The 13,866-nt window shown below is 61.2% G+C and overlaps 2 protein-coding genes across 2 annotated transcripts; one reads left to right on the top strand and one right to left on the bottom strand.

The window, feature by feature from the left end:
• The first annotated feature begins 1,146 nt into the window (after positions 1 to 1,146).
• On the top strand, positions 1,147 to 7,686 carry ICAM5 (intercellular adhesion molecule 5). The gene is given in 12 exon segments (XM_042977290.1): positions 1,147 to 1,228; positions 2,158 to 2,427; positions 2,618 to 2,938; positions 3,160 to 3,420; positions 3,423 to 3,446; positions 3,829 to 4,083; positions 4,215 to 4,463; positions 4,936 to 5,178; positions 5,265 to 5,543; positions 5,626 to 5,865; positions 6,280 to 6,546; positions 7,268 to 7,686. Coding segments are annotated over 12 exon segments (2,769 nt in total). The 3' UTR covers positions 7,546 to 7,686.
• Positions 7,687 to 10,679: 2,993 nt separating this feature from the next.
• ZGLP1 (zinc finger GATA like protein 1) lies at positions 10,680 to 13,359 on the bottom strand. The gene is made up of 6 exons (XM_042976089.1): positions 13,223 to 13,359; positions 12,615 to 12,989; positions 11,683 to 11,768; positions 11,237 to 11,330; positions 10,966 to 11,091; positions 10,680 to 10,819 (listed from the first exon to the last, which is right to left on the bottom strand). Exons 1-6 carry the CDS (start codon positions 13,357 to 13,359, stop codon positions 10,690 to 10,692), a joined length of 948 nt encoding a protein of 315 aa, XP_042832023.1. The 3' UTR covers positions 10,680 to 10,689.
• Between the last annotated feature and the right edge of the window lie 507 nt (positions 13,360 to 13,866).

The following is a 13,866-nucleotide window of genomic DNA, read 5'->3' on the forward strand; positions in this document are numbered from 1 at the left end:
AGTTCACTGTTAGTGCTGGGGGGAGAGCACAAATGGGAGGGGGCCCATGACACTGAGGAACAGAGATATGAAGAAAAGGTACCCATGTGGTGACTGCAGGGAAGGAGCAATCAGATGGCCCAGTGGGGTGTCACAGACTCACGTCCTGGCAACGTCTTGATAGTCACCGGGCACATGCGGGGGTGTCAAAGCTTGGGGCCCGGATGAAGGGTCGAAGTGTTATAGTTGGTCTCTTGGTCTCGCGTGGACAGAATCCGAGCCCGCACTGGGTATCTGGCAGGGCCCGGGCTGTCCAGGGCCCCGCCTACCGCGCGGAAAGCGGATTCTGGGGTGCTCTTCCGAGGCTTGAGCTCATACACGCCGCGTAGACACGTGCCCGCTGCACGCTGGGTAAATACAGACCCAGAGCGGAGCCGACCCTAATTTAGACGCCCGCGAACGCTGCGCGCATGCACACGTGTTCCCGAATCGCTGGCACTTTCGTCCCCACCCCCTCTGTCGCGTGCGGGGGCGGAGCCGGAGGGGGACTAGGGGCGTGGCTGTAATCCTCAGCTCTCCAGGTCAAAAGGAGAAGGATCCGTGAGGGAGGCCTCCCCATACCCTTCCCTAGAACTGTGCCTTCCCCCATCCTGCTCTTTCCAGATCTCTCCTAGCCCTCAAACCCTCAACCCCCTGCTCAAGGGGCGCGGGGCGGAGGTGGAGGGGGGGCGGGGGGGGGAACGGATAACTATGGGGGCGGAGCTCTGAGTCCAGCTCATTATCACGGCATCCAAGCTAGGGGTAGCGTGGGGGTTTGAGAAGGGCAACCCAGCATCCCCGGACCTCCGCTTCGCCGCGGAGGATGACGCGGGAGCGCGCGGCCGCCCCCAGAAGGCCCCGGGCGATGGGGCGGGCTTCCACGTAGACCCCGGGGGTCGCTTGCTCCTGCCAGCACGCCTTCGCCAAGGCCGGGAGCCTGGAGCACGCTCGCCCTCCCGCCCCCCCAGCCGCCTCTGCCGCCGCCCCCTCCTTGGAAACCAAGTTACCAACGTTAAACCAATCCCCGAACGCAACTCTGCCTCCTCCACAACCCACCCGCCGCGCCGTCCTCTAGCCCAGCTCCGCGCTCGCGCTCTCCTCGCCTCCTGCGCTTCCCCCGCGGCGGCGATGCCAGGGCCCTCGCCAGGGCTGTGCCGGGCGTTGCTCGGCCTCTGGGCTGCCCTGGGCCTGGGGTTCCTCGGCCTCTCAGGTAAGAGCCGGGTCCTGGCTCAGGGTGGACAGGGTGGGGGCGGAGTTCCCGGACCAGATAAGCGGCCACAAGCCCCTCCCGGCTCCGCCCTCCTCTCGCTCCACTCCCACGCTTCTGCCCCACCTTGAGCCCTGGCCTTTCCCCTCTATCCCTCTTCCCACCAACATACACTGGAGACCCAGCTTCCAGACTCCTCGTTCGCCCAGATCTCTACCCTACTGTCTTCTTCGAGATCCTGGATGCTCTTCCGAATCCAGCCTCATGCTCTGGATACCCCGTGTCTCCCTTGTCCCCTTCCGGGGTACCTCCCCACGCTCTGTTATGCACCCTGGTCCACGGACTGACATCTTCCTCACTCGTGGTCCGGAAAGACCCGATTTCCCCAACTGCTGTGACTCAGAGGAGCTATTCCCGCTCCATCCGGAGCCCTGGCAACCGAGTCCCTCAGCTGTTACCGCGATTCCTTCCAAGAGCCCAGCCTTCTGTGTTCTCCCGGGTTTGGGGGGTCCTCACTTATGCTTGACTCAGTTTCACCTCCCCTTTGCCCTCGCCTCAACCTGTCTCCCCCCTCTCCGGCAAGAATCCTGAGAACCAGTTCGTTTTCCTTCCTCCACACGAGGTCCCCTCCTCCCATCCTTGCGGTGTGCGTCAAAGACCCCATCTTTCATCCCCTCCCCCCTCCCCCCATGCTTTCCCATCGCTCCATGGGCATCTTGGAGACGGGGGTGTCTCCGCTGCCCCGTCCCAGAGACGCCCTCGAGGTTTGAACCCTGGGAGCGCGCCTGCAAACCTGAGGCCGGGACAGGATGGCAGGGCTCCTGAGTTCTTTCTTGCCCCCTGCTAATTCCCTAAGAATCCCTGATTCGAATGGGGGCACTAAGATCCCAGGAAAGTGGCTCCCCAGGCTGAGCCCACGTTTCCCTGGGCAGCGGTCGCGCAGGAGCCCTTTTGGGCGGATCTGCAGCCCCGCGTGGCGCTCGTGGAGCGCGGGGGATCTTTGTGGCTGAATTGCAGCACTAACTGCCCACGACCTGAGCGCGGTGGCCTGGAGACCTCGCTGCGCCGGAATGGGACCCAGAGGGGCTTGCGCTGGCTGGCTCGGCAGCTGGTGGACATCCGTGAGCCGGAGACCCAGCCTGTCTGCTTCTTCCGCTGCGCGCGGCGCACACTGCAGGCGCGTGGGCTCATTCGTACTTTCCGTGAGTTCTCAGCGGCCACGCTTACTCTACTACTTTCCCTCCCTTCCAAGCCCCGCCCCCTGGGTCACAGAGTCCTCCCCTTCGGGCTCCACCCTCTGGATCCCCACGCGCTCCCTCTCTGGGCCCCTGGTTCCACGCCACGTCCCTCTAAACCCCCGCGTTTCCAAAAAGCTGTGGTTACCCTTTCCAGAGCGGCCGGATCGTGTAGAGCTGGTGCCGCTGCCTGCCTGGCAGCCTGTGGGCGAGAACTTTACCCTGAGCTGTAGGGTCCCGGGCGCTGGGCCTCGTGGGAGCCTCACATTGACCCTGTTGCGGGGAGCCCAGGAGCTCATCCGTCGCAGCTTCGCGGGGGAGCCACCCCGAGCGCGGGGCGCTGTTCTTACAGCTACAGTACTGGCGCGAAGGGAGGACCATGGGGCCAATTTCTCTTGCCGCGCGGAGCTGGACCTGAGGCCGCACGGCCTGGGGCTCTTTGAAAACAGCTCCGCCCCCAGACAGCTCCGAACCTTCGGTGAGTGAGTGTCGGGAGAAGGGGACCAAAAGGGGTCGGGCAAGTGTTAAGAAATTTGGAGGCAGGGAAATCTGAATTCTAATCCTAATTCCAACATGCCCCAGCTGCACGTTGTTTTCCCCTACGTGCCTTGAGGATAATACGATAAGATGGTGCATGGAACGTGCTTAGCACGTACTGAGCGTTTGATACATAAATTCAAGCTGTTCTGTGACTCCCAGCCCTGTCTCCGGACCGCCCGCGCCTCGCTGCCCCCCGACTCTTGGAAGTGGGCTCAGAAAGACCCGTGAGCTGCGCCTTGGACGAGCTATTTCCAGCCTCGGAGGCTTGGGTCTACCTGGCGCTAGGGGATCAGAGGCTGAGTCCCGAAATCACCTTCGAGGGGGACGCGCTTATGGCCACTGCCACAGCCACAGCTAGTGCAGAACAGGAGGGCGCCAGCCAGCTGGTCTGCAACGTGACCCTGGGGGGCGAGAGCCGCGAGACCGGGAGAACGTGACTATTTACAGTAAGAGGGAGTGACGCGGACCCTGCGCGGCTCTGGGGTGGAGCCAGAGGAACGGGAAGGCGGGGCAAACAGTGGGCGGGGCCTTAGTATAGGAATAGGCGTAGTCCGAAAGTCCATAAGGGGTGACAGAGACTGAATAGCAGGCGGAATATGAGACGCCGGAAAGGGAAGGCCGCAAACCCAGCGAGGATCTCCGAAAGATTTGGCGGAGACAACCTCAAGGGGGCGGGGCGAGATGGGGCGGAGCCTGCGCATCCCGAGGGGCGGAGCGCGGTACCCTTAGTTTGGCCGCAGAGCCCGGGGGGTTCGGGTAGATAAGGATCAGCCTCGACCCGCAGGAGGGGCGTGGTCAAGGGATTCACCGCCAATGCCCTGTCCCCAGGCTTCCCGGCGCCGGTCCTGACCCTGAGCGAGCCCACCATCCCCGAAGGGAAGGTGGTGACAGTAAGTTGCTCAGCTGGGGCCAGAGTCCTGGTCACACTGGACGGAATTCCAGCCGTGGTCCCAGGGCAGCCCACCCAGCTTCAGCTAAATGCCACCGAGGACGACGACAGGCGCAGCTTCTTCTGTGATGCCACTCTCGAGGTGGACGGGGAGACCCTAAGCAAGAACAAGAGCGCCGAACTCCGCGTCCTATGTGAGTTGGCCTTTAACCTCTCCTCCCCGTGATTTCCAAGGACCTGTCCAGTCCCTGGCCCTGCTGTGGAAGTGAGGCTTTTCCTCAAGGTCCATGTTCGGCTTCTCTGTATCCCACGCCCCTGCCTGCAGACGCCCCTCGGCTGGACGATTCGGACTGTCCCAGGAGCTGGACGTGGCCTGAGGGCCCAGAACAGACGCTGCGCTGTGAAGCCCGAGGAAACCCCGCTCCCTCCGTGCACTGCGCACGGCCTGACAGCGGGGCAGTGCTGGCGCTGGGCCTGCTGGGCCCGGTCACTCGTGCTCTCGCCGGCACTTACCGCTGCACTGCGGCCAATGTCCAGGGCCAGGCAGTCAAGGACGTGACGCTGACGGTGGAGTGTGAGTGGGGGTGCACAGGGCGCATCTCTAACAGGGTCTAGGGGCAACTAAGCCTACAAGGAAGAGTGGGAACAGGATCTGAAGTGTGACTTTGGGCAGGATTTTGGAAGAGGGAAGAGGCTGGCGAGTGGGATTAGGGAAAGATCTTGGGGAAAGAGGGAGAGGAAGAAGTAGACGTGTCCATAAGGGTCTGGGGTGCGACATCTGGACGGAATCTTGGAAAGGGGGACTTTCCAAGCCCTCTAACAATTTTAGGTCAAAGACTCGGGGACGGTCCTATGGGCGCTTTGTAGAAAAGGGCCCTTTGCAGAAAAAGGGCTCCAAACAGCTCACAGCTCAACCAGCGTGAAACCTCTTTGGTTCAGTGTCTTTGTGCCTGCCCAGCACTTTGTGGCCGCCCTTGGACGGAAAGGGGTCTAGGGACATTAGGCCAGTCCCTAAACCCCAAACCGAACAACATATCTTCCTCCAGACACCCCAGCGCTGGACAGCGTGGGCTGCCCAGAACACATTACATGGCTGGAAGGAACAGAAGTCTCACTGAGCTGTGTGGCTCATGGAGTCCCGCCGCCGACCGTGAGCTGTGTGCGCTCTGGGGAGGCCAGGGTCCTGGAGGGCCTGCTGCATGTGGTCCGGGAGCACGCAGGAACCTACCGCTGCGAAGCCACCAATGCTCGAGGTTCTGCAGCCAAAACTGTGGCTGTCACGGTGGAATGTGAGTGGGGACAACACGGGGCAGGATGGTATGTGAGGATAACCCTGGCCTGACTTCCAGTCTCTGTGTGACCTTCTGCTCCCCAGATGGCCCCAGTTTTGAGGAGCCCAGCTGCCCCAGCAATTGGACATGGGTGGAAGGATCTGGGCAGCTGTTTTCTTGTGAGGTGGATGGAAAGCCAGAGCCAAGCGTGGAGTGCATCGGCTCAGAGGGCACCAGTGAAGGGATGCTGCTCCCACTGGCACCCCCAGACCCTAGTCCCAGAGTCCCCCGCATCTCTAGTGAACTGGTACCTGGTATCTACGTCTGCAACGCTACCAACAGGCACGGCTCCGTGGTCAAGACAGTCGCCGTGAGCACGGAGTGTGAGCGGGGCCCAGGCTGGTGGGAAGTAGGGGTGCCCCAGGGTCTGCGCCCCGCCTAACGTCCCCCATGGCTGCTTTGCAGCGCCACCGCAAATGGATGAGTCCACCTGCCCGAGTCACCAGACGTGGCTGGAAGGGACTGAGGCTGCCGCGCTGGCCTGCGCCGCCCGGGGTCGCCCCTCCCCACAAGTGCGCTGCTCCCGGGAGGGCGTGCCCAGGCCTCAGCGGCTGCGCGTGTCCAGAGAAGATGCGGGTACCTACCGCTGCTTGGCCACCAACACGCATGGCACGGACGCACGGACTGTCACCGTGGGCGTGGAATGTGAGTGGGAGCAGCACCAGATGGAGGGCACCCGGTCCCCAAAACAGTGACTTGCAGCAGTAGGATTGCCCAAGACAGTTCAAGGGCACCTCCCCAGACCCCTTCCTGGGGATAAGAATTCCTCATCTAAACCTGAGGAGAATGAAAACTCTAGGGAACAGGAGCCCGGGCCCCCTCAAGTTCTAGGTCAAAAGGGCACTGGTGCAGGGCCCCACTTCTCATTCCTTGAGGCAGGGCACAGGATTTTAGTGCTGATGACAGCCCGATTATGGGGAGAGGTGGCTCTGGTGGGAGGCAGGGTCCTCGCCTGCCCATCTGAAGAAGGGTGCTCTCAGATTGTGGTTGGGTGGAAGGTCAGTAGGTCAGTGGCTGGACCGGCTCTGAGCGGTCCCTCCAACCTCCTGTCCCCTGCAGACCGCCCGGTGGTGGCCGAGTTGGCAGCCTCGCCTCCCGGAGGCGTGCGGCCAGGTGGGAACTTCACGTTGACCTGCCGTGCGGAGGCCTGGCCCCCAGCCCAGATCAGCTGGCGCGCGCCCCCGGGGGCGCCCAACATCGGCCTCTCGAGTAACAACAGCACGCTGAGCGTGGCGGGCGCCATGGGCAGCCACGGCGGCGAGTACGAGTGCGCAGCCACCAACGCGCACGGGCGCCACGCGCGGCGCATCACAGTGCGCGTGGCTGGTGAGTGGCGGCTGGAGGGGCGGGGCGGGGGATCTTCAGGGGGCGTGGCCTGCGGCTTGGGGCCCCTGAACCCGGTCCTTGTTTCCGCTCCCATTCCGCCGCACCCGAGACTGAAGTGTGCCAGGGCCGAAGTCAGGGGCGCCCTGGCAAGTGGGGTTTCGATGGCGGGTTGGGGGCGGAAGGTGGAGGGAGGACTGGAGCTCACGGGGAGGGACCCTCCAGGGCTGTGATGGCTGTCGGAAGGAGCTTATTAACTTGGGGGTCGGTTGTGTGTGATAAGAGACTTGATCTAATAATTCGCCCTTCACTGCGTCGCTGTGGAGAAGGGGGGTTGGAGAGGGACCTAGAGCAGAGGAGGCGGGTGAGGGGGGCCCCCCGCCAAGATCCCTTCCCCCCACTTTGCGTATCGCTGTGGTTTTTCCGGGTGAAGGAATGACCCGGTCTCCCCCCACCTTCATCCTTTTGGGGGTGAGTTGGTTCACTTGTGGGTATCTCTGGGGCTAGGGGCTTCTATCCAATGTCGAGATGACACTCCTCGGAGTCGGGGCGCTCGGGGTAGCCTTCCGGGCTTTCTCCTATCCCCCACCCCGCGCTGTGAGTTCCCTGGGGTTCTCTGCCAGGCCCGGGAGGTCTGACCTTGTGCCTGCGGGGAGGGAAAAGAGGAGGCCGGGCTTGGGGGCCTTGAGCCGGTCCACCCTCTTTGAGGATCTCCACCCCGCAGGTCCGTGGCTGTGGGTCGCCGTGGGCGGCGCGGCGGGGGGCGCAGCGCTGCTGGCCGCGGGGGCCGGCCTGGCCTTCTACGTGCAGTCCACCGCTTGCAAGAAGGGCGAGTATAACGTGCAGGAGGCCGAAAGCTCTGGTGAGGCCGTGTGTCTCAACGGCGCGGGCGGCGGCGCTGGAGGGAGCACGGCCGCAGCCGAAGGTGGAACCGAGGCTGCGGGCACCGCGGAGGCGCAGGCCGGGGGCGAGGTCTTTGCCATCCAGCTGACGTCAGCGTGAGCCCGCTCCCCTCTCCCCGCGGGCCGGGGGACGCCCCCCCCAGAGGCACAGGGGGGCTTACTTATTGTTCTATTTATTTATGTATTTATTTATTTATTCACTTATTTATTCAATTCCAGGGGCGTCATCCCCTTTTTCTACCCCGCCCCCCAATAAAGTTTTTATAAAGGACTCTGGGTCCGTCTGCTTCAGTCTGCGATGTGGAAGCAGCCCAAGGTTCCAATGCCAACCCCGCGGGATATTCCTAAATAAACTATTTTTGCTTGTTTGTTTTTGAGGGCCTACTATGTGTCAGGCGCAGTGCAAGCCGCCTTCATGCGGTGTGACCCGGGGCTTGCTCTCTCGGTGTCCAGTTTCCTGCTCTCAGCTGACCCTTGGGCCGGGGTGGGGACCGCACTCCTTCCTCCAGCTCCCTACCCTTTATCTCTTCCGCCCAGAGCGCTGCCCTCTAACCCGGCTAACACTTGGGGGTGGGAGCTAGGTGATTCCCCCAGGCCTGGTTCCGGGAAGAGCTAAAGCTGCCTCCCCAGGATGGGTGGAGGCCCCTCCCAGGGGTCTGGACACGGGGCTCCCGTCCTGAGGCCTCGCCAGGATGAGTAAAGGCAAACAGGGACTGCAGTTATGAGCGTCAGCCCCCAAAATGTCCCTCCCGTTAAAGGGTGCATCCCTGCCCCCACCCTCAATGCCTTCTCCATCCTGGGTCCATCCACGGTGTCTCAGTTTACCCCTAACCTGCCTTTTGACTGCCCATCACGACTCACAAGAGACACGCGGTATCAGCTGCAACCGCACTCCCCCCCCCCCCCCCCCCCCCCCCCCCCCCCCCGCACAGCACCACCTCCCTCACCGCCCAGCAGCATAAGGAGAGAACAGCTGGACCTCCCCCCACCCTTGCAGTCTCTGCCTCTCTCCAAAGCAGGAACAGAGCCAGAGAGAAGGAAACAGTCCTGGACAGCTCCCACTCCATCAGCTGCCCCAGGCAAACATTTCCCCAGCAAAGGTAAGAGCAGGAAACGGGGGTTGGGCTGGGGGGCTGCCTAGAGGCCTAGTCAGGGTACAGAAGGAGAAAAGGCACAAGCATGGTGCAGCCCCTACTGTCACACACACCCTTAACCACCTCTCTCCACTCCCACCAGCCTCTTCTCGATTCCTCGGAGTCCCACAAGGTCCCACCCGCCACAGGGCCTTTGCTTTTGCCATTCACTCTGCCTGGACTGTCTTCATCTTCCAGTCCCACAGCTAGTTCCTTACTCCCAGGTCTCTACACAGATGTCAGAGAGGCCTTGGCTGTCCCCCCTCAGAGAGGACCGACACTAAGGTAGCCCCCCGAACTCCTATCTCCTTACATACTTTATTTTCTCTAAATAAAGCACCAGCCACTACTTGCCATCTACTAGATATTTAATTGAGTATTTGTTTACTGTCACGTTAGAATTTTGGCTTCACTAGAGCGGGGACCTTTGTTCTATTTACCATATAGTGTCCCCACTGGCCTGGCACACAGGAGTTGCTCCATAAATGCTGAGTAAATGGGTAAAAACAGCCGTGAGTTCACACACAGTCTGAGACCTCTGTGTGTTCAATGTGTATTCCCAAGGAACTTCATGCTGGGCACTGGGGTGGCCTATCATGGTCAGGGACACAGATGTGGCTTTGCACCTCTGAAATCACGGTCCAGGTGGGGAGATGAATGTGAATGAAATAACCTCAGAGTAGTAGAGACTTGAAAATTCTGGTATGTTCTTTTTTTTTTTTTTTTTAATTCTGGCAGGTTCTAAGAGGGAGACCAGTGAGGAGCTGAACTAGAGCCTGACTTGCATGGGATTGGGGTGTTTATTTTAGACTGGGTGGTCAAGGAAGACTTCTCTGAATATGTGGTGCGGGGCTGAGCCCTGCCTCCCAGTCATGAGAAGGCAGCGCCTATGGGGAGACAGGGTGGGGGGGGGGGGTGTTCCGAGCTGAGGAATAGTGAGACCGAATGAGTCAGGGATCGGAGGGCTGAGGAATCCCGGGCCCAGGCCTTCCCCGTGGGCTCACCCGGGAGAGACAAAGGGGGTTTCACCTTCCTGGAGTACGTGGCCAGGCAGGTCTCGCTCACTGTCACGGGGGTGACATCCCCACCCTGGCTGCAGCCCACCCATCCTCCCAGTGAGCACGGGTGTCCTGTGTGTCCAGGGCCCTCCTCTCCCATGTGGCTTTTGGCTTCAGGCTAGGGACACACTTTGATGGGGTGAAAGAGGCCTTGAAAGAGGAACAGCGGGGCACAGAAGGGACTGTATGCCTAGAGACATGGGAAGGCGACACTCTGCAGGCAGGGGGAGAGCTGACAGAGGGCCCAGGGTGTGGATATCACCGTGTGCCAATGTGTGTCTTCTAGGTGTATTTCCTGTGTGTTGTCACGTGTGTGTGTCAGCAGGTGTGTCAGTGCATGTTTCTGGCTAGCGTGTGGTCTGTCTCATGTGAGTGTCAGCACGTGTGAGCTTGTCCATGTGTCTTGTGTGTGTGTGTGTGTGTGAAGGCATGTGTCGGCCCCACTCATGTATTTGTCTTGCCTTTTTGTTTTTAATGTTTATTTTTGAGAGAGAAAGAGAGAGAGTGAGCAGGGGGAGGGGCAGAGAGAGAGAGAGGGAGACAGAGAATCCGAAGCAGGTTTCTATGGCGCTGAAGCCGGACGTGGGGCTCAAACCCACAAACCGTGAGACCGTGACCTGAACTGAGCCGAAGTCAGACGCTCAACCGACTGAGCCGCCCAAGGCGGTGCCCCTGTCTCTCTCTCTTTTTAAGATCTTATTTTTGTAAGTAATCTCTACCCCCAATGTGGGGCTTGAACCCACAACCCCGAGGTCAAGAGTCGCCCACTCCATGGGCTGAGCCAGCCAGGCACCCCACGTGTGTGTCTGTCTACTGTCGTCTGTCTCTGCGTGTGGTGGCTGTCGCCCTGTATGGGGAGTTGCGGTGAAGGTGACTAATTCCCTGTGGGGCGGCTGGTGCCCGTATAGACGACTCTGTGTGTGTCCCTCAGAATCCGAATGAGAAAACACCTGCCCCCACGTGCCTGCGTGCGTGAGACGCGATCCCCGAGTCACGGTGCTTTTCTCAGAGTAGTTTTGTTCTTTATTGTTACTGCTGTCAACAATATGAGTGTCACTGCTGAGGACATTTTCTGAGGAGAGGCTCAGCCAAGCCGGATTGGACCAGGGGCCAAGATGGGGCACAGTGGCCCCCTGAGACAGGGGCTCTGGAGCCGGAGGCCTGGGTCTTCCACCTGGGATCCCTGAAGGGGAGGGGGCAGAGAGAGGAGGAAGGCTGGACCCCCAAAGACTCCAGCTGTTTCCCCACTCCTCCCAGGAGGGCTCCTGCCCATCTCCTCCCTGGAGAAACTGAGTCCGGATGGGCTCAGCTAGGTGAGGAAGGGCTTACCCTTCCTGAGCCGGGCCTTGGTGGGGGCCCAGGGACACCCCACACCTGCCACATAACTTCTTGGGCTGGACGCTCTTCCTGGGCACCAGCCAGCAGCTGGAGCAGCGGGTGCCATATTTTTTGTACCTGGGGTGGGGGGTACAAGAAACCAACATCAGGAAGCAGCAGGGGCCCAGAAACTGCCTCACGGGAACCACTTTCCCCGAGGGTGTTTCCCTTCCCGGCACCCCACACTGGCTAAGCATCCAAACTCCTCCTCCGTTCTGAGGACCTGATACCACACGCATTGCAGAGAGGGGTCCCGTCTTCAGCATCTCTCCAGAGTGGGGTCCTCTGGGTCCTACAGGAAGCACAGCACCGGGGCCCTGAAGGGGCAGAGGTCAGGGTAAGGGGCAGAGGCCAAGAGCCTGGGCTCAGGAGGCCCGTACAGGTGGGGCATGTTGTTGGAGTCTCGACGAGGGCCCCAGCCGGCTCCGGGCCAGCCCTGGGTATTACCAGATCTAAGGCAGAGGGAAAGCCAGGAAGGGAGACAGATGGCAAAGCTAAACAGAGGAGGAAACCGGGGGTGGGGGTGACTCAGCTCGAGTGGAGGGAGGTGCACCATGACTCCTTCTGGATGGGTCTAAATGGGGAAGCGGGACGGGAAGAAAGACAGAGACGATGGGAAATTGCCTCCCCCCCACAAATATTTATAGCTGTCAAGTCTCCGGGACTCACCCAGGGCCTCGCCGCCTCCCGAGTTGGCCTCAGGGCCCCCCGCAGGGCCTGTGGAGGGACCCTGGGAGCGGCTAGTGCAGGGCAGGCTGGAGAATAGACAGGAGTTAGCACTGGGGGATCTGTATCTCGTCCAGGGCAGCGCCCCTCGATGATGAAGATGATTCACTGTCCGGGTATCAGGCATCCCCCAAGGAGGCTTCTGATGTCTGAAAGGCCTGACCTTGCCCCTCGTTAGCAATAATAATGGTGATTATCCTATGAAGAGGTAGGAAGCCTGGGGCCAGCCTGCCAGTTTGAGATCCTATTTCTCCCAAGTCCCCACCTCGTGACTCTGGACAAGTGATCTCACCCTCTGCACCTCAGTTTCCAGATCTGTAAAATGGGATTCACGAGGCTTCAATGAGCCCATGCACATCAAGTGCTGCCTGTTACCTCTTATTGTTGTTCCTGGCAAATGGCAGTCATTAACATTATTGAAAAAAATAACAGTGGCGGCGGCCCTCAGGATGGTCGGGCCCATCTCATAAAGTCAGTGACCGATGCTCACCGACTTCGGCTCGGGTCACAGTCTCACGGTTCACGAGTTCGTGCCCCATGCTGGGCTCTGTGCTGATGGCTCAGAGCCTGAAGCCTGCTTTGGATTCCGTGTCTCCCTCTCCCTCTCTGCCCCTTCCCCGCTTTTGTGCTCTCTCTCAAAAATGAATACATTGAAAAAAAAAAAAAAAAAAAAGAACCTGCGCTCAGACCAGAACGTTGCTGGATCAGAGCAGCAGGGCTGGGACCGGCACCAGCCCGAGGTGTCACTCAGAGATGGGCCCTTTGTAACTGTAGGGCTGGCGTGGGCGTCCATGAGCAGATGCCTGGAGGTCCCTGCCCCCACCATTATCACTCTAACTTGCAAAAAGGGCGCCCTCCTCTGGGCCAGCCCCTACCTGTAGCTGGCTAGGATCTGTAGGCTGGAATCCGGCTTTATTTGAAACTTCAGGGTCACCCCCTCAAACCGGGGATCCACTCTCTCAGCGCCCCGGTGGGGCTTTGACTGCTTCCGGGGCCTCCTCTGGGGTAGGGCTGAGGGGGCTGGGGGAGCCTCCGGGGGCCTCGAGCTGCAGCATTGCTGGCTGATTGGGGTCAGCATGTTCTCGGCATCCTTTGCCAGAGGCGAAGGTCCCAGAGACTCCAAGGCCTTCAGCTCCCGGCAGGCCCCCAGGGTTTGGGTGTCCTGGGCAGGGCGCTGGACCAGCCCCTCTGCTGTTTCTTGGAGAAAACGCAGGGCAGTGACGGAGTCCTGGCGTGCGGGCCAGAAGGACCTGGGGACAAGGGACAGTGTGGGCAGCACCTGTGCAGTCTTCAGAGACATGGGCTAAGGGGATTGCGTGGCCTCTGACCCCCATATGACCCCAACTCTCCCTGGGGACCAGAACTTCTTCTTTTTTAAGCACCAGTAACTAACACCGTGACCCCTGGATAACCCCAGGAACCAGCGGTCCTGACCCTTTGACCACTGGGCCAGGTTTGGGGAAGGGGCCGCTCCTTCACGCACCTGCCATTGGGTCTGGGGCATCCTGGGGTCCTTGGTGCCTGCTGAAGAGGGGGCGCCCGGGACGCCTTAGGGTCCAGACACGGCGGCGCCAGCAGCTCCTGGAGCTTGGAGAAGTCTGGGACAGGCCGGGCCTCCATCGCGCCCCGGCCCAGCGCCACCTCCCCCGCCCCGATCGCGCCCGGCCCCGCCCACCCTGGGCCCACTCGATGAGCCCCACCTGAGGGGAGCAGGACGCGCCTGGTGGGGGCGCTTCTGCAGAGGGTGCAATGAGCCCCACCTGGGCGGGGCCAGCGGGGTCGGGCGCCTCTAGCAGGCGATGCTGGGCACCCGGTTCCCAGCGGCGCGGGCCAGCCTCGGTGCCACTCTGGCCACCCGGCTCAGGTGGACTTCGCACCCCGCCGGGCCGGCCCGGACCCCTCCGAATCCCTCCGCGGCGGTGGGGGCGGGGCCTTGCCACGCCGATCCACGTGCGCTCAGGCCCCCGCGCCCTCTCCTCCTCCCGGGAGGTTCCAGGTCTCCGCCTCGGTGGTCCCCCACCCCCGCGGCCCCATCGCTGCTATGAGAGGGCAGAGTTGGGGGTCCAGGTAAAGAAGATGCAGCCATAGACCCCAGGCCTGCCCGCCCCCGAGGACACTCAAGATGCT

Source organism: Panthera tigris, chromosome A2 (assembly GCF_018350195.1).
Source record: "Panthera tigris isolate Pti1 chromosome A2, P.tigris_Pti1_mat1.1, whole genome shotgun sequence".
Classification (NCBI taxonomy): Eukaryota; Metazoa; Chordata; class Mammalia; order Carnivora; family Felidae; genus Panthera; species Panthera tigris.

Coding starts and splice junctions, on each gene's coding strand:
- ZGLP1 (XM_042976089.1), bottom strand. CDS start 13,359: ATGGAGGCCCGGCCTGTCCCAGACTTCTCCAAGCTCCAGGAGCTGCTG. Junction 11,769..12,614: donor CAGATCCTAGCCAGCTACAG/GTAGGGGCTGGC, acceptor TCTATTCTCCAG/CCTGCCCTGCACTAGCCGCT. Junction 11,331..11,682: donor GGGAGGCGGCGAGGCCCTGG/GTGAGTCCCGGA, acceptor CTGCCCCTTCAG/GGCCCCGGTGCTGTGCTTCC.